The following is a 19,225-nucleotide window of genomic DNA, read 5'->3' as shown; positions in this document are numbered from 1 at the left end:
AAAGTCTTGCAGCATAATTTAAAAGTGGAGATACAGAAGTCAGACATATCTAAGTTTGGGTGCTTATTTGGCCATTTAGTAGACAGGAGATTTGGTCAAGTCACAAAATCTCTCTAGCCTCCCATTATGAAATTATAATAGATTAATACTGGAATTTACTTCCTATCCAGTAGTAAAAATTTCCAGAGATGACATCTCAGCTTGCACTCATCCTGACTCATCCTAGTGCTCAAAAGATGTTAACTGTCCTTCCCTTATCAGGTTCACATTTGGAGATCATTCTCCATTTGTAATATGTGGGCAACATGCATTATTATGAAGGGAAGCTGGTTCATAGCTTTTGTAAAGTTATAAGCGGTAGTCCCTCATCTCTCCTTTTAAGCTGCAGACAGTTCTGGAAGAATATCTTATAAGCAGGGGAAAGAGGAGAGGGCAGAACCCAGACCAATGAAGTACAGGAGTCTTTTTCAGATCCTCCTTAGCTTTCAGAGTTCTTTTGTTATTTATTTATTTATTTATTTATTGACAGGCAGAGTGGAGAGTGAGAGAGAGAGACAGAGTTCTTTTGTTATTTTACCTGAATGTTTTGAGAACTCCTAACTAAAATAACTGTTACTCACAATTCTGTTCCAGGCCGTTTCTTTTCTTGTAAATCGTTTGCTTTACACATTTAATCTGAGACCAAAATTTGAGAGGGATTTAGTTGGTTATATGAATAACAGAGTGGGAATACGGCTTTCTAGGCTGGGGAAGTAGCACAGCCAAAGGAACTGAAGCAAGGACGCATTCTGAAAATTGAAGCTATTTCAGTAGTGCCAGTAGCCAGTGAGTCAGGAGAGGTGGCTATGGTAAGAAATGATCCTTTTATCCTGAGTTCCTTGAGATGGTGTTTAAGAGATTTCAGAGTAGGAATGATATGATCCAGTTTATATCTTAAAAAACTCATTTGGCGATTGTGTAGCTAATGATAAGACTATGTCAAGACAAGCTGAAAGAGTACAATGGAATGTTGTGTGTTCTGGGCAGGAGGAAGTGGTGACCTAAAAGATCTGGTGACAACTGAACTGGAGGTTATAAAGTGAAAGTTTGGGGATGACCTAGGTGAAAATCCAAGAGATTGTATTTTATTATCCTTCTATGTTTTTATTATGTTTTACACTGCCATCTGCATAAGGTTACAATATTTTCCCATCTAAGTAAAGCAGATGATTTACTATAAACTGTAGACTATATACTATATTAGTGTATAAGTTATATCAAGTTAGAAATATGGGGGTCACTCACTGTAGATGACAATTCCTCTTGTTAAAATATTTTTTCATTTCACTGATTCATTCACTCATTCAATGGATATTTAAGTGATTCAGATAAAAACCAATTTATATTATAAAATTGATGTTATATTTTTCTATTGCTTATTTTCCATATAACTAACAAAAAAAGTTCTCTGGAGAAATGGTAATCTTGATTTTATGCTGGGTATTTCCTCACTATTGGTTTTTAGATTTAATAAACTAATTTTATTTATTTCTCTTAGTTCCTTTTTTCAAGTGAATAGTGATATGTATCAGGATGTTTTTCTTCAGAACTTGAACTGAGGTTTGGAAAAGGTTAAGTATCAGGCTCAACCCACACTCTGTTAATTTTTGTGTTTTCTCAATAGAAAAAAGAGAAAGCTTCTGTCATGATACAGAACAATGCGTATGCCGTGGCTGTTGCCAATTATGCCCCGAATCTTTCAAAAGACCCAGTTCTCTCCACTATCTCCAAGAGTGCAACCACGCCAGAACCCAACAAGAAGCCGGAAAACAAGCCAGCGGAAGCCAAGAAAACCTTCAACAGTGTTAGCAAAATTGACAGAATGTCTAGAATAGTTTTCCCAGTTTTGTTTGGTACATTTAATTTAGTTTATTGGGCTACATATTTAAACAGGGAACCTGTATTAGGAGTCAGTCCTTGATTCTGGATCCAGGTTTTCTTTGGGATGTATAGCAACATTAAATATGGTTTGTTTTACTGTAAACAGTCTGACTAATAACTGCTAATTTGTGAAGCCAAAATGTATAGTATGTATATACTGATACAGCTTACCAGTAGACCTTTAATGGAGATATGCATTTGCTAACTCGTGGAACTGTGGGCAGAAAGTACCCCATGCCAAACGAGCCATTGCCTTTTTAAAAGATTTGCCCTAGGATGAACTGATTTATTTCCTACTCTAATAGTGATAAAAGTGTAAATCCTTTATCAGCCTTTATGGACCCTTTTGATTTAGGTCTTAAATAGACGAACTTTCTTCTGTTACCTAAATGTGATGGAATATATAACATCATTCAATGATGAACTGTTCTAAATAGCAGAATCTATTCACAACATCAGTTATATCCATGAGTGCTTCAGATCCCTGCTAGTAAAATTGGAAGCTTGGCACATATAAGAAAAACTAGAGATTTTAAATCAGCTTTTAACTGTTCTGTATAGTGTCTATAACCATGTACATATTACAGCATGACTGTACTTATGTTCAGAGACAAGATATTAATTATGCCTATGATTTAGTGACTTTTGGAATGTCATGGTCATTACATTTTTAGCTTAAGAATTTATTTGAAAGTATTTATTTGAAAGTATTCATTGAAATCCTACAATTTATTTCAATCATTGGAAACAACCTTAAATTCTAAGATTTTACTCTCTCCAGGTATGTGTTGTATTGAAATTGATCAGCTAAATTTTATTGGTGCTGGAGACTGGAAAAAGCATCCAGTTGGTTGCTGTGGAGCAACATTCATAATGGATCAGAAAATTGTGCCAAAAACTCCCACTGATGAGAATCCATAGGTGTCCTGGACTCCAGATGAGCACTTATCTGATTCTCCTCTTTCCTGTTTACTGCAAATTTTGCCTTAAGGCTTCTTTTCATCAGGACTCAGAAGCCACTAATTATAAAGGAAAGGGCAGTTAATTGGCACATTTTTCTGTCTGAAAGCAGCTCTTTCAGATATGAATTAATGTAAATCTGCTTTTGTAAATTGCAACTTTAAATTTCACTGACTCAAATTTACAACAGCTTTATATACCAGAAGTGGTTTTGGTAAGAGTTGAACATTTTTAAACTGCAACTTTAAAACATCACTCTCAGATTGTGGGTTATTTCACATGCACAAACATGAACACATGCACACAAACAGGTAAATTAGAAACCACAGTTTTCAATTTTATATTATTACAAATGATTAATGAATAAATTCATTTTTCTTTGAATATTTAAAAATACTCTTTATGCCCCTGATATGGTAATAAAAGTTAACAATTGTATATCGTGCTAGATTCAAAGTTTTTGGCAAACCTAAAATACTTTTGATTGACATGTACATTAGCAGTTATTAGTTGACTTTTACTAATAGATACACCTTTCTGGTGGTGTTTTGTAGAAACATAAGTAGTCAAATAGTGGCATTTTCTGCAGTTTTGTACAGTATTAAGTGTAGTGCATAAATAGATATGTTCATAAAATCAATAAAAGTATCTTATGGAAAGTAGCAAAATCTCAACAAAAATTGCAATTCCTTACCTCCTTTTTTTTTATTCATTTTATTTGTTTTAATGTGATTCTATTATGTGCTTTGCATGACTGTATTATTATCAAGGTCACAAATGCATCTTATCACCAGATTTTGTCTTGAAGACAGACTTGACGTTAAACATTCCCTCATAAAACAAAATCCATTATCCTTAATAAAATAAAATTAAACTTGTTACATGAGCCAATAAATGTATTTCTTTAATTCCCCTCCATAACACCCTCTTTGTAATCTCAATAGTTTTAAAAAGTGCACTTTATTCATACACTGAAATAGAAGATATCCTATTTTCATAAACATTAAATATAGCACTGCTCTTAGGGAAGTGTGCAATAGTATGTGAAAGTATGCTTGAAGGCAAGCAATAAAAATGCTGTCTATGGTATGTATTACTAAACACTTTAAGGAGATTTTCCTTGTAAGATTTTCATTTCCTGCTTAATGTCTAACAATGAATTATACAATTATAAATATGTACATATGTAAAAATAGTTGTAAATAAAAGTTTCTGTAGGATAACAGAAAAATTCATCTATTCGTTGGGCAGAGGGCTGCGACTGCATTCATGGCATCAGTTTTATGATTGTTTATGGCAGATTTGCGAGGAATTTTATTGTTATGATTGTTATTCTTCAATTGAATCAGAGGTTTTAATTTCAACTGTTAAAGTCTCATTTGAGCATTCTGACAGTTCATATTTTCCAATAATATAGATCAGGACTTATTATTATTTCTCTAAATTCGGTGTATTTTTTGTGCTCTTCTTATTCTGCTAAAGGTTAGATAAATTAAAAGGAGCTTTTGTCCTTGCTGGAGACAGGAAGGTTGCTCCATGGCAAAGGATTCTAAATTATAAACCTGATTCATTACAGTTATTTTCCATTTTATAAGCCTGATTAAAAACACAAAATAAAAATGGTATGTGTTTATCATATTACATCCCAGTTTTCAGGAAGCACTAACAAAAAATTACACTTATAATATGCAGTTGAACAGTGGCATAGGAGTTATGGTCTGTACAAAATGTAGATAATTACACATGCATTCAAAGAAGTATAAGCTCATTAATGTATAGCAAATACTGTCATCCAACTAATATTTTTTACCTCCTATTTTGTGTTATGTCCTGGAGTTGTTGTTAGTATCATTCATCTCACACCTACAGAATTCAGTCAAAAATCAAAGTGCATCTCATTTCTATTGATAAAGACTTAACATCAGAGACTAAATGAAATCTGTATTTAAATGTGACTAAAGGAGTTGTTTAATGAGCTTTGATACTACTGGTATGTCAAGATGGTGGCTGTTTTGCTCTGTACTGCCATCTATGTTCGCATTTGATTATAGAAATGGAACTAATACAGCCATTTAATATATTTTTTAAAGTCTTCAGTAAGTTTTAAATAGCAGTCTATTGTTCAAAAATGTTTTCAAGGGTCTCTCTATTACAAACTTACCTCGGGTTTGGATACGTGATTCCCTTGATCCATGTTTCTAATTTTATATTTTTGCTAAACTCATAGTTTATTTTAAAACAACATGGGAACTATTATTTCACTCTTACTTTTCCTTTGTTAAATATATTTAGTAAGATATAGCTCCTTGTATTCTTTCTCTATATTCTTATAGGTAGACCAATATCTCAAATGCTCTCTAGTGTCACTTTTTGTGTTCCTGGTTGAGGAAACTCAACTATCCCATGATGTTACCATGGAGCCTAGAAGAGCACCAAAACTCTCTAAATACTGTATTGGGGCATGGCTTGACATCATCCCAATGAGAGAAGAGAGGAGGTTGCTCAAGTCATCTTTTGCATTGTCATGGTTTTTCAGCATCTATTAAGGGTTTGTTCCATTTTCTTCATACTTAATATCTTTAGACATACTTCTGTGAAACATAGAAACGTGTATTACTTAATTTGAAATCTGGGTCATATTAATAGGTTTACTAAGCAAGTCATTCCTGTTATTAGTCTCTGGCACACCTACATCCATTGCATACTACTAAGACAATTACCTATAGTTTTTCATATGAAAAAATTCAAAGTAGTCACCAGCTAGCCCATTACTGTCCTACAGTGCAATTTTTTTTAATCTAAAGTCCCAAGGAACCTTGTGTTTTCCTTTTATTAATTTATAGTATTTAGGGTTGTAACATTTAAACTGGGTTGGGTTGCAGTTATTTTTAATATATGCATGCTTAGGAATCACAACACTGTACTAAAATTATTTGTAACAGCGTGAACAAGAAAAATTACAATATTTTTATGTATTGAGTAATTATTGCATTAAAATGAAAGTCATTTAATAAAATTAATTCCATAATCTTTTGATATCAAAATTTCTATTAAAGATATTAATATTTTTCATCAATATGAAAGAGCTTCTATTTTCATTAAATTCAAAGAGAAAAATAGGAAAAGAGATATCAAGGATAAGACCCCACAGGGAAAATAATGCTGATGCTAATTAAACCGAGTGAAGCATTTTCCCTCTTTAACTCCTAAGAAAGTTGATAAACTATAAATGCAGGTGAATATAAAACATGATTCGATTGCAACAGTTAGATGGGCTAATATGTAATTGGATCAGATCCCTGCTGGAAAGAGTAAAAAGTGAGTCCCTTTAGGATTGTATAGGATGTGAGTTTTTCCCTGCAAGCTGTCCTTAGGAAGACAAAAGTACAGATCCCACCATTCAGTGTTTCTAGTTTATCATGAGAATAGAAATAGCCTATCCAACCCTTCTGATGCCTTTTTGTTATATCCTGAGCAGGCTAGACAGGATTGGGATTCCTGCCTTCTGACGGGTTTTGTCTCCACTTTTTGATTGACTAATCCCTGAATTGACTCCACTTCCACCTGTTTCTGGGGTCTTCCTCTCTTGGAGCCCTCTGCTGGCTGCTGCAGCAGGAGGTTTCTGACTTAAATAAATCTTGCTTTGGTCACTGTCTTGTGTGTGTGGAAATTCTTCTGAGACAAGAACCGAGGTTGCCTTTCTTAGCCACTGTATTAGTTGTTGACTACTACAATGTTGCAGGAAAACTGGTGCAATGAGTCCGGGTGTGTGTCCTGTTATGTATGGTAATTTATGAGACCAGACACAATGTGAGAGTAGAAGAAGTGAAATTTTATGTAAGTAAGAAGAAGAGAGATTCCTAACAAAAGGAGGGGTTGGTAGAAAGACCAAGCTACTGAGGTCCCACAGCCTAGGAGTGCTTTTATGTCCTTAACACGTTTTCTCAAGGACCAAAGGTAGTGGTTACATAGTAGTTACTGTGAAGGCCTGGGTTTTGATTTTAAGATTCATTGTATTTATTTGAGAGACAGAATTACAGGGAGGGAGAGAAAGAGGCAGAGAGAGAGAGAGAGAGAGAGAGAGAGAGAGAGAGAGAGAAGTCTTCCATCCACTGTATATTCCCCAAATGGCCACAATGTCCAGAGCTGGGCCAGGCACAATATCCAGCTCATGGGTGCAGGGGCCCAAGTACTTGAGCCATTTCACTCTGCTTTCCCAGGCATATTAGCAGGGAGCTGGATCAGAAGTAGAGCAGCCAAGATTTGAACCTGCACCCATATAGGATGCCAGTGCTTCAGGTGGCAGCTTAACCTCCTAAGCCACAGTGCTGGCCCCTGGGGGGGCAGTTTTAATAGAATACATTATTGCTTGTTTTTATGGAAACTTGGATCTTGTTATCAAAACCTAGATCTTGTCATCGTTGATAAATATTTGTTAAAAGGGGCTTGCATCCTGTTCTGTATAGTGTGTGTGCTGTCAAGGAGCTTCGGCCTGGTGTTAGTCTGGACTGCTTTTAGTCCCAATCTCCCTCACTGTCACAATATGCATCATGGGGCTGGTGTTGCGGCATAGCAGTTAGAGCCGCTGCTTCCCGTATGGATGCTGGTTCTATTCCAGCTGGCTGTTCCTCTTCTGATTCAGCTCCGGGTTGGTGGCCTGGGAAAAGCAGTGAAAGATGGCTCACGTGCTTGGACTCCTGCCACCCACATGGGAGAATTGGGAAGAAGTTCCTGGCCCCTGGCTTTGGCCTGTCCCTGTCCTGGCTGTTGTAGCCATCTGGGGAGCGAACCACCAGATGGAAGATTCTCTTTCTCTCCCTTCCTTTCCCTCTCTGTCTCTCCCTCTCTCATTGTAACTCTGATTTTAAAATAAATAAATACATCTTCAAAAAAAAGCAAGATGATGAAAATACTAAAGAAGATAAAGTTCATGTGAAAGTCATTTAGAATGGTAATGATAAATTATTCAGTCCATTTTTCATTATGTGAAATCTTGTGAAAATTCCTAATTATCACCATATTCAGGTCTCTGTGTCTCCCATTTTCAGTTGATATATATTATTTGTGTTTGTTTATATAAAGAACATCATCTTTTATAACTAATTTATGCTTTACACCATGTTGAATTTAATACATAACATTAGTTAATATTTCCAGTATAGAAGATCAATGATCAGGTCTATCTTTCTCTTTATAGTAATATTCCTAAAGAATATTTAGTAACACCTTAGCTTTGTACATCTGTGGAGTGTGTATGTGTCTATGTGTGTATGGGGCAGAGGTTACCAAATACATACAAAGTAACAATTTGAGAAATCCAGATAAATTTATAAAATCTAAAATAATTATTTAATTAATGGACCCAGTCACATGGTTACTGTTAACTAAACTAGTAATTAACATTGTTGACACAGTGACTTTTTCAGTCAATCCACAGTAAACTTACTAATTGAACTCAAGACATACATATGTTTATACAGACCTTGCCTATAAAGATGTATACATGTTTCCCATGTATTTCTAGTTGCTTTTTAAACCTTTAAATTAAAAATGATCTTAAAATAATACTTTGTAAGATAAGACAGAAAAATCTTTGAATTATAAGCTTCTTAAAGAATTTTGTGAAAGCTCTTTAAAAAATTAAATATCTGGTTAATCACTTGCAAGTACCAAGTCATCTATATTCATTACTAGTTGGTTTCATATCTTACCTTTTGAATTGAAATGATTCTGTGTGTATTCTTATTGTGAGTCATCATAGCAATCACAGGAGCAAGGATAGGAGCCTCAGAGCCATTTAGCTCCTTGCCTGAAAGCAGATCCAATTTACGAAGGACTCCCTATTCCCTGCCTTCTTTCTCAAACCACTCAATCCCGTTTCCTGTATTCTTCCCCACTCCACTCTCTGCATTCTTTTCCAATCAATGGGCTGCTGAGAGGAAGGCCCACAGAGTTTGAAAGCCTTGAAAAGCTAGCTCAGCTCTGGCCCCTACATGTCCCTTAGCTGGCTTATGTTATACAAACCTAAGACATATGCTATACAAACCTAAGACATAAGACATAAATTCTTGCTGTCTGACACATGCTCGTCCTGTGTGCATGCCAGTTTTTAGCCACCTCTGCAAATGTATTCCCTTAGATAAACTCACTTTGGATATGAATTTTTAACCTGTCTCCTCTATGTTCTGTCCTTCTTTCCTTACATAATCACTGTGTGATTCTTAAAGTTCTGGAAGTCTAGATTTCTATATAATGTACCAGCACACAGGTCTTAATATAAATTGTAGGGAAAGTTAAAAAGAACTAACAAGAATTATATTTTATTACTTTAATTCAAATTTCTATTCATACCCTTTTAGGAAAATGCATCCAATAAAGACTACTAAGTACATTTCTATATAACAAAACCAAGAAAACTGTATAGTACAGCCATCAAGATTGCATATTTGTAACACTAGCTATTCACTGACATAGATTATAATTCAGTTTCCAAAAGTACATTACATTTTTTGTCCATCATTAATGATCATGCATTTTTAAAATACTTAAAGTTTATTAAGTACATTCTAATTTTCTTTTCTGATGTTTCTAGTTTGTTGGTGGTCGATAGATTTAGTTTTCATTGCTGTATTGTTGGTTTCATGGCATTTAAACTCACTGAACTTTTAGGATTATGTTCTGGTTTTATCAAATATAGTTTTGTGAATCAGCATTTATAAAAGAAGCAGACATTGTTCCCAAAGAAATAGCATTGATGGGACTGTACTTGTTCAATAGCTTGGTATGAAAATTTCAGTTTTTTATGAATCATTTTAGAAGTCTTACTTTACAATGCAAGCTGCCAAGCTGAAGGCTTATATGTTAGAAGAATATTAATACCTACAACAACGTTTATTTGTAAAAACAAGTAGTATAAGGAACTGAAACAAAGGAGTTAAGTGTAGAATTAGTTTAGACATAATGTTTTATACATTTGTCCCCAATTTATTCAATTTTGAAGTATACAACACAGTAGTTAAACCATACTCTGTGCTTTAAATCCAATGTAATGTGTAAAGAAATTTCAAGTGTTAACAGAAAAGTAAAAGTGAAATTAAGCTGTTGAGTCACAATTTTTAAGAATTAAAATTTACTGTAACTCTTTTATTTCCTGTAGGTCCTAGGTGTCTCTGTCATACCTGATTTTAAGTTTGTTGATATCCTATTTGTATTCATAATGTACCTGAGCAAATACAAATGAAGTTTCCTGGACTTCAGACTTGAGGAGTGTGACCATTCATGAAATAATCCCACTGGAGGTGATACACATGGAAACTTTAAAAAGCTTCAATTCATTGGTAAATTAGAAAAGAAGAAAAAACCAAAAGGAAAAAAAAGGACTGGAATATTTTTCCTTGCTACAAATTAACAAGGAAATTACATGCTTAAAGAAAACTCACTGAAACATTGATACTAAACTTTGAATATTCATAGTATGTGAAATTTGAAATTTTCTGGGTGACAATATACTTCCTTGGCAGGTTTTATGGTTTGAGAAAATAATTCAGGAGCTAAAAATATTTGTAATTTGTGACATTGTATTTGGGAAAGGCCCCTAGTTTTTACATATGGAAGACAAGTTGATCATTATTGAATGTATCATTTGGCTTGTTGTTTAAAAAAATCCTAATTAATTACATACAAATTAATGCTAAACATCTTTTTGTACTTATTAAAATCAATTTAATCATATTCTATCTGAAAATTGTGTTTTTTAGTACTCTAAAAACTTAACAACAATTGCATTTATTATAAACGTGGCTTTTTATGTTGGGATGTGGTATCATATTTTGAGATAGCAGTGTGAAATAATAATAGTTGATTAAATTTCTTTTTTTAAATAAAAAGCTATAGAATGACAGGAAAAGTATAAGCCAGCCTGAAATTTTTCAAGGGATCATAAATTGCTATTGTAGATCTCTTTAACACTTCAAGAAAATAGTGCCACAGAAAAACTCAATTCACTCAGAAAACCAAATATCTTCTATCATAAAAAGTGCCATATCTATAAAACCATTACATAAAAAAGTAAGATTCTCCTTTCTGAGTTGACTCATATTCAACATTCTATTTACAAGTCCAGAAATAACCTTAATTAAATCCTACAAAAGACAAAGTGAACTGATGAAATCACATCCTCAATCACTGAGATTTTTTACTAGAAGAATCATTAACGTGGCATATACTCATGGGGAGACTCAGCAGGAATGGTGATGTGTAGAAACAAGAAGTCAAGATATTTTCTTTCTCTTAATGTTTTTTTTTTTTTTTTTTTTTTTGAAATGCAGAGTTACAGACAGAGAACAGGAAGCAGAGAGAGAGCGAGAGCGAGAGAGAGAGAGAGAGAGAGAATCTTCTGTTGATTCATTCCTGAAATGGCTGCAAAGGCTGGGACTGTCCAGAGCAAAGCCAGGAGCCTGGAGTTTGTCCAGGTTTCCCATGGAAGCGGCAGGCTCCCAAGCCCTTGGGCTCTCTTTTGCTGCTTTCCCAAGCACATTAGCAAGGTGCTGGGTTGGAAGTAGAGTGGCCAGGCATCCATTTGGGATACCAGCGTCACACTCAGTGTTTTAACCTACACATCATGCTGGCCCTGCAGAGACCTTCATGGACACAATTCTCCTGAATCATATTTCTGCAAAGCTGTTCAGCAAAGAAACTCACTGTTTTTGTTGTAGACTCTATTTTCAAATATATTCATATAGGACAAACCTTAGAAGAAAAGACAACAACATAGTCTGATTATTGACAGTCTAGTATGATTAATGTCTCATTCTGGGAAAAAGCAAGGCAAGCTTTCTGCCCATTTCAAAAGATTCCTTTTCCCTAATCTTTGCCTTTCATTGAGTCAGATGCCCAAATAAATCTGAAAAATGAAGATGTAAAACCTCTAGGCCCAGGAACAGAAAAATGTGCTCAGAATAGATTTGGATAGACGTTGAGAATCATCCCATGAGAATTTTCATAATTCATTGATTTATTTATAATCTAAAAGAAATAAAATGTGTCCCTCATAATTACATTTTTTTAAAAGTCAAAATTTGTTAAACTGGTCTCTTGAAAATTAAATAGCTAACAAACATAAAGGAAAATATTTCACCTATATCTCTATTCACTTCATAATAACACCCTGAGACTACAAATGCTGGTAGATGCTACTCCAAATGCAGTTTAAAGTCATGTTTTGAGGCTATGAATGTAAACTGGGATGAAACAAAGTGATTTGATATTAGATATTAGATTTTTATGTAAATATTTTAAAGAACTTTTAACTTCAATGTTGCAGAACGACTAAGAAAAGAAATATGATTATGGGAAATGAAGCATATCTGCTGAGAACAAATAGTGTATGATATTATCAGCAATCAGTAGTAGTTCAAGTTGGTTTTGGTCTTTAGCTGTTATATAGATCTAGAGTGAAGAGTACGTTGAAAAGACAAGGTTAGACTTTGAAAAAAAATGTAGAAATTCTTTTCTTTCACAGTTTAATTTCTTTAAAATTCTTGAAATTGGAGAACTGTTTAAGGAATTGAAGGATGAAATGCTTTAGAAATGTACGCTGAGTAAATGTGATAGAAAAATGCCCAGAATTACAGACATCTACAAGCTACAATACATAGGCAAGGAAATGCTGTACCAGATACATTTCCAGAACTGTTATGTAACAATTTTGTGAGTAGTGAAGAGATAAATTAAGGGCATGGTACATTCTGTCCCTCAGAAGATACACTGTGAAGTGCTTTCATGAGGATGACAAGGGAAGAATTGAATGCATGAGAAGTGAGTATTTTGTGAACCAAAATATTGACAAAGAAAGAAAGAAAAACTCTTGGGGAAAGGAACAGAGCTATGGGAGACAGGTGATTTTTTAACATCAAATTCAATTTCTTATAGAAATATAAGAGAGAATGAAATGTGAGGCAACTCTAACATTATAATTAGAAGAAAATCTATAACAATCACTTTTGCAAATATTCTAAAAATGACAGTGGAAAAGGTTTTTAAGCAAATAATTTTCAGGCCTATTGAAAAGATAATGGAGTGTGTAGTTCTCTCTTGGCACAGAGAGCAGCTCACTTTGTCCAGATAATTACAAGGAAGCAATACAGAACATTTGGGCTTCATTAAGAAAAACAGCATTCTGTCGACTGGGAAACAAGAAGCTACTAGAACAGAAAATTCAGAGAGGCACCCACATCTTGTCTATTTGCCATTTCACTTAAATATTATAGTAAATGTTTTAAATTATTCTCTTATCTCATGCTTTCTAGGAAAAAAAATTATTTTTGTAATGAATCCAGCTGTTCATGCAGGTTAAGATAATGGGATGAGTGGTTATGCAAATGTAAAGCAAACTTTCAGTGAAGAAGTTATTCATCCTGCAAAAATTGCAGTGAAAGTCAAGTAAAATATGATTTGTACTGCGGAGCCTCTGAGCAAGTAGACCATGTTGCGTGTATATACAATGCTTATGTGATGTCTATAATTACTATTTGGCTGTTTTCAGAATTACACAGTAAATTCATATATAACACATTGAACTTGGTTAAAAAGCATTTTACTAATCATATAATAAACCTAATAGTATATCTGAAGTCTAGGATTATTTGTAGCATATCAAAAATTTAGATGCTCAATTAATTTATAATCTACCCTCTCAGAGGTAGTGAAACTCAAAGAAATAAAAGTGCTCACTGGGAATTAACATAAGTCTGAAATACAGTTTAAAAGTCATGCTTAAGAGATAATATACTTATTAAATCTGATGGATTAGAACATACCCTGATTTTACATTTTAACAGTTAATAATAAAAGTTTAAATGGGATATATATATATATATATATATAGTCATCTTCTTCCAGCTCTCCCATGTGGATGCAGGAGCCCAAGGACCTGGGCCATCTTCTACAGCTGTCCTAGGCCATACCAGAGAGCTGGACTTGAAGTGGAGCAGCAGGGACATGAACCAGTGCCCACAGGGGATGCTGGCGCTGCAGGCTGTGGTTTTACCCGCTGTGCCAAGTGCCGGCCCCCATAAGTCATTTTCTAAACAGTGATTTCTACTAAGTACTAAGGGCGATTTACTCTTTCCTAAAGCTGTAAAACTTTTCTGTCTACATATCTCTTTTCTCCGTCAGCTACTCAACATTCTGAAGTAGAGCCATCTAATTGCAGTAGTTTCCAATATATAGGTGTATGTTATATCCTCAGTGCTATTCACTGTCCAATTAGTTTTTGGTCTAGTCCACTTCCCAAGTATCTAGCTAATGGACTTAAGTTACAAATATTTGAATTTTTTTCTTTTATATATAGTTGGCCTTTATATACTCTGATGCTACTGAGTTGAAATGCCAACTTACACACCTTGATTCTGTAGAATTTGATGCTCCTATCAAAGTTATGATATTGTTAATGGTCATGTGATTTTGGGTAATTATTTAACCTGTCTGGTCTCACTTTTGTCATCACGAACTGAGAATAGTGTCTAACTATACTCATATAATAATCTAATTCATATAGCTGTAACATAACTAAATTATATAACAGACAATGCGAGGTACATAGACTAATGGCTGAATGATTATTAGGAATCATTACTATTATTTTTGTTAAATCCAGTCATCAGAAGGCATTGTTACCATAAGTAATCTCTTCACAGCACTTAATTTGGGGGAATTAAGCTTTGCAAAGTGAGATGTGCAAACAAGCACCATTTTCTTCTCCTAGGTCTTGATCAACTTTTTTGGAAGTTGCTGTTAAGAAATGAAAAGACTGGGGCCAGCATTGTGGCATAGTGGGTAAAGCCACTGCCTGCAGTGCTGGCATCCCATATGGGCGCCAGTTCAAGTCCCAGCTGCTGCACTTCTGAACCAGCTCTCTCCTATGGCCTGGGAAAGCCAGTGAAAGAGGGCCCAAATTTAGGCACCTGCACTGTTTAGGAGACCCAGAAGAAACCCCTGACTCCTGGCTCTGGATAGAAACAGCTTCTGCCATTGTGGCCATCTGGGGAGTGAACCAGTATATGGAAGACTTCTCTCTCTTTCTCTCTCTGTCTCTCTCTGTCTCTCTGTCTCTGTCTCTGTCTCTGTCTCTCTCTCTGCCTCTGCCTCTCTGTAACTCTTCCTTTCAGATAAATAAATAAATCTTAAAAAAAAGTGAGGAAAAAAAAACCTGATGAAGAGATGTATAATTTGGGGCATGCTCGGGCTGACTTGCCCCAATTGGTAGAGTTGGAAACATACCAGGGGATTCCAATTCAATCCCATCAAGGTGGCATGTGCCAATGCCATCTCACTAGTCCAAGTGATCAATTTCAGTTCACAATTGATCATAATGAAAGGACTAAGAGTCAAAGGGAGCACATAAACAAGTCTAGTACCTGCTAACACTAACCGATAGAATAAATAAAGGGGAGAGTGATCCAACATGGGAAGTGAGATACTCAGCAGACTCATAGAATGGCGGATGTCCTAAATAGCACTCTGGCCTCAGAATCAGCCCTAAAGGCACTCGGATCTGGCTTAAAAGCCCATGAGAGTATTTCAGGCATGGAAAGCAAAGACACTCTGGCAAAAAGATCTCTGTGAGTGAGATCCCAGTGGAAAGAACAGGTCTTCAAAGAGGGAGGTGCCTTTCTCTGAAGGGAGGAGAGAACCTCCACTTTGACTATGACCTTGTCTAAACAAGATAAGAGTCGGAGAACTCAAGGGGCTTCCATAGCCTTGGAAACTCATGACTGGTGCATAGGGAGATTACTGATGCCATAGACAGGAGTGTCAATTTGTAAAGTCAACAACAGGAGTCACTGTGCACTTACTCCTCATGTAGGATCTCTGTCCTTAATGTGCTGTACACTGAGGCTTAATGCTATAACGAGTACTCAAACAGTATATTTCACTTTGTGTTTCTATGGGGGTGCAAACGATTGAAATCTTTCTTAATGTACACTAAACTGATCTTCTGTAAAAAAAAAAAAAAAAAAAAAAAAAAGAAAGAAATTATCAATTCCCAACTTGACTCTCACTGGGATTAAACATGACAATAGGTCTGATCTGATTTCATCATCATTTAAAAAAAAATCATCTATTATTTTTCACTTTACGTTTCTGTGTGGGAGCAAACTGTTGAAATCCTTACTTAAGGTATACTAAGCTGATCTTCTGTATATTAAGATAATCGAAAATGAATCTTGATGTGAATGGAAGGGGAGAGGGAGTGGGAAAGGGGAGGGTTGTGGGTGGGAGGGACGGTATGGGGGGGGAAGCCATTGTAACCCATGAGTCGTACTTTGGAAATTTATATTCATTAAATAAAAGATAAAAAAAAAAAAACTGATGACGAATTAAATAATGGGGAAAAACAAAGAAAACCAAAATAAACAAAAGTAACTCTCAATGAAATGTCATAAAAAACTAAAATAAATAAAAAAGAAGAAATGGTTCCTGTTTGCTTTTAAATAAGTCCCATTATCCATGACATTAGAAAAAACTCTTTGCAAAACTAGCAGCAAGCTATTATATTTTTTATTGTGGTAGTTTGATTTTAGCTGTATATTGATATATTAGAGACAAGAAAGGGTAAGTTGTGTCAAGCTATGAATATCAGAACCACAGTAATAGATGATGCTAATCTTGCTCATGGGTGTGTTAGTCCTTGTATTATAAACTTGATGGCTTATAAACAACAGGAATTTATGTTTCATAGTTCTTGTGGCTCGAATCACAAGATCAGTGTGCCAGTGTTGTCAAGTACTGATAAGGGATTGCTTTCTGGTTCAAGGATAGTCTTCTCACTGTATCCACACTTAGACCTCCCTTCAGTCTCTTTTATAGAGCAGTAATTACACTCACGAAGGCCCTACCTTCTGACTTAATTATGGCTCAAAATCCTCACTTGTAAATCCCATCACGTTAATGGCTAAGTTTCAGCATATGACTTTTGGAGGGACATCAATAATCATTCTATAGCAATGAGGAATTCTTTTTCTGGTCATCTCCAGTCTCACTTTGATCACTCGATGAAGCTGATCCCACATGGTATGATTCTATACTGGATTACCATATCTTCACTTGAAGGGTTTTGGGGTATCTCCGATCATCAGGAGGTTGGATGTGTAGGCTTTGATTCCCGTGTTGTAGTTTGGGCATGAAGTTCCTGAACATCTTCACTCTGACTTAGCCTCACATCCTTCTCTCAGACTAACCTGATGAAAAGGTCTTCACTCTCTCATCGCCTCACCATTCAGCCTATACCTTCTTGTTTTCTTATCAAGTTGTTCCATTTTCTCTTTCTTGCTCCATAGTTTCTTATCAAAAATAGCTAACATTTATAGAGCCAGTTTTACTTTGGCAGGCGCAGCACCAAGAATTTTATATGAATCTACACATTTAATTGTGACACATAATGTGTGCAGGCACTAGTATTATGTCCATTTTATTCCTGGGAAGGTAGAGACAGTGTAGTGAGGCCACTTTCTCTGCCACAACATCATGGAAAGAAAAAGAAGGGACAACTTTACCAATATGCATCAGAAATGATCTTTTTTTCACAAAAGAAACAATTATATATTTGAAAAGCAGGGTTACAGAGAGAGGGGAAGAGAGAGAGAGAGAGAGAGAGAGAGAGAGAGAGAGAGACAAGAACTTCCATCCTTTGGCTCATTTCCCCAGTGGCCTCAAGGGCCAGGGCTTGACTAAGTTGAACCCAGGGGCTATGAGCTCCATCCAGGTCTCTCATGTGGGAGCCAGGGCTCAAGATGCATTATTGCAGAACTGGATTGGAGGTGGAACAATCAGGATTCGAACCAGCACCCATATGGGATGCTGCCATCACAGGCAGAGACTAAACCTGTGCCACAATGCCAGTCCCAGAGATCATCTAAGGGTGTAAAAATTCTGCTTTTACACATACATGATATAGATGCTTATTTGTGGATTTTGTGATTGCTTTTGAGTGGGTCTGTAAACTAGTAATATATAAATGGGGCAGGGGAAAATGTCTGGAGGGAATATACAGAGAAAACCTAGATACCTAAATGAATGCTTTAGGGTAAAATGCAAGAACAACTTATTAGAATTTCCACAAATGATACTAGATTCTTTAAAAAGCAGTCATGATCCATGAAATATCCTGAATTGTACTATTTTGTCCAAGGGCTGACTATGATATACTATTTGCTGCATCTTCATCTTTAATGAAAGTTTGATATATTGATCAATGTCAATGCAGCCAATTCATTTAGCTGTATTATTGGAAGTTGTTTTAAATATAGTGATAATATTTAAATGCTTTGTTCTTACACATAGCTTTGTATTAGACCCTCATGATTTAATTGTATAGATATATGGAAGTCACAAAAACCTGGGAACAGACACTAATGAGATGATCTAATGTTTTGTTTAATAGCAATTCATATTATCTTACAGTACAATGAAAGAAAATCTTCCAGTGTATAATATAAGAATCACTTTTACAGAGACACAATTGCTTATAAAGAAAATGGCTAATAAGACAAGGGCATTTGTGTTTCCCTTGAGACCTATGATTCACCCTAAAACCACTCCTTCTCAGGGAAGATTTGCAGAACTCTGTAGCACCATCATTTCCAGAGCTCCTGTGATGGATGGAGCTCTCACAACATAATGAACAGATCTGTAGTTTTACAAAAACAGTGGCCATAATTGCCCTTTCACTGTTACTTCAGATCAGAGTACTTGAATACGGGTTACATGAGGCCCCTGGTTCAGAAATCAACCCCCAAATATTCATCCTTAACATAATCAGTGCTAAAGGCCAGCTGACAAAGCCTGACTCATCAAGGAAAACATTTCAGAAGGCAGTTTGGTTCTTTCATAAGTTTTTTTTAAAGATTTTTTATTTTTATTTGAGAGGGAGAGTTTCCAACAGTGAGAGGGAGAGACAGAGACAAAGGTCTTCCTTTCGTTGGCTCACTCTCCAAATGGCCGCAATGGCCAGAGCTGCGCTGATCTGAAGCCAGGAGCCAGGAGTTTCTTCCCAGTCTCCCACATGGGTGCATGAGCCCAAGCACTTGGGCCATCCTCTACTGCTCTCCCAGGCCATAGCAGAGAGCTGGATTGAAGAGGAGCAACCTGGACTAGAACTGGCACCCATATGGGATGCTGGTGCCGCAAACAGAGGATTAACCTACTGCTCCATGGTGCCGGCCCCTCTTTCATAAGTTTTATACATTTTTGTCTCTGGAAGATATGGTCATTGTAAGTTACATGATACCCAGAATTTGCTATCCAGGTAAGTGCTTTAGAAACTTTTTTTTTAAGTAATAGTGGT

At 35.6% G+C, this 19,225-nt stretch overlaps 1 protein-coding gene across 9 annotated transcripts in view; it reads left to right on the top strand.

Moving 5' to 3' along the window:
- GABRA2 (gamma-aminobutyric acid type A receptor subunit alpha2) overlaps positions 1-10,611 on the top strand; it is a 140,713-nt gene extending 130,102 nt beyond the window's left edge. For 8 of the 9 annotated variants that reach the window (XM_051831272.3, XM_051831283.3, XM_051831241.3 and 5 more), the window contains one exon: positions 1,664-10,611. In XM_051831272.3, the coding sequence (XP_051687232.1) occupies positions 1,664-1,960 (297 nt within the window). In that variant the 3' untranslated portion in view covers positions 1,961-10,611. The remainder of the gene's footprint in view (positions 1-1,663) is intronic. The other variant, XR_011386860.2, reaches the window with a different exon arrangement.
- Positions 10,612-19,225: the final 8,614 nt, after the last annotated feature.

This window comes from Oryctolagus cuniculus, chromosome 2 (genome assembly GCF_051225735.1).
Source record: "Oryctolagus cuniculus isolate XC-2025 breed Fujian yellow rabbit chromosome 2, ASM5122573v1, whole genome shotgun sequence".
Taxonomy (NCBI): Eukaryota; Metazoa; Chordata; class Mammalia; order Lagomorpha; family Leporidae; genus Oryctolagus; species Oryctolagus cuniculus.
The sequence above is the reverse complement of the archived record's forward strand: the minus strand, read 5'-3'. Positions and strand labels throughout refer to the sequence as shown.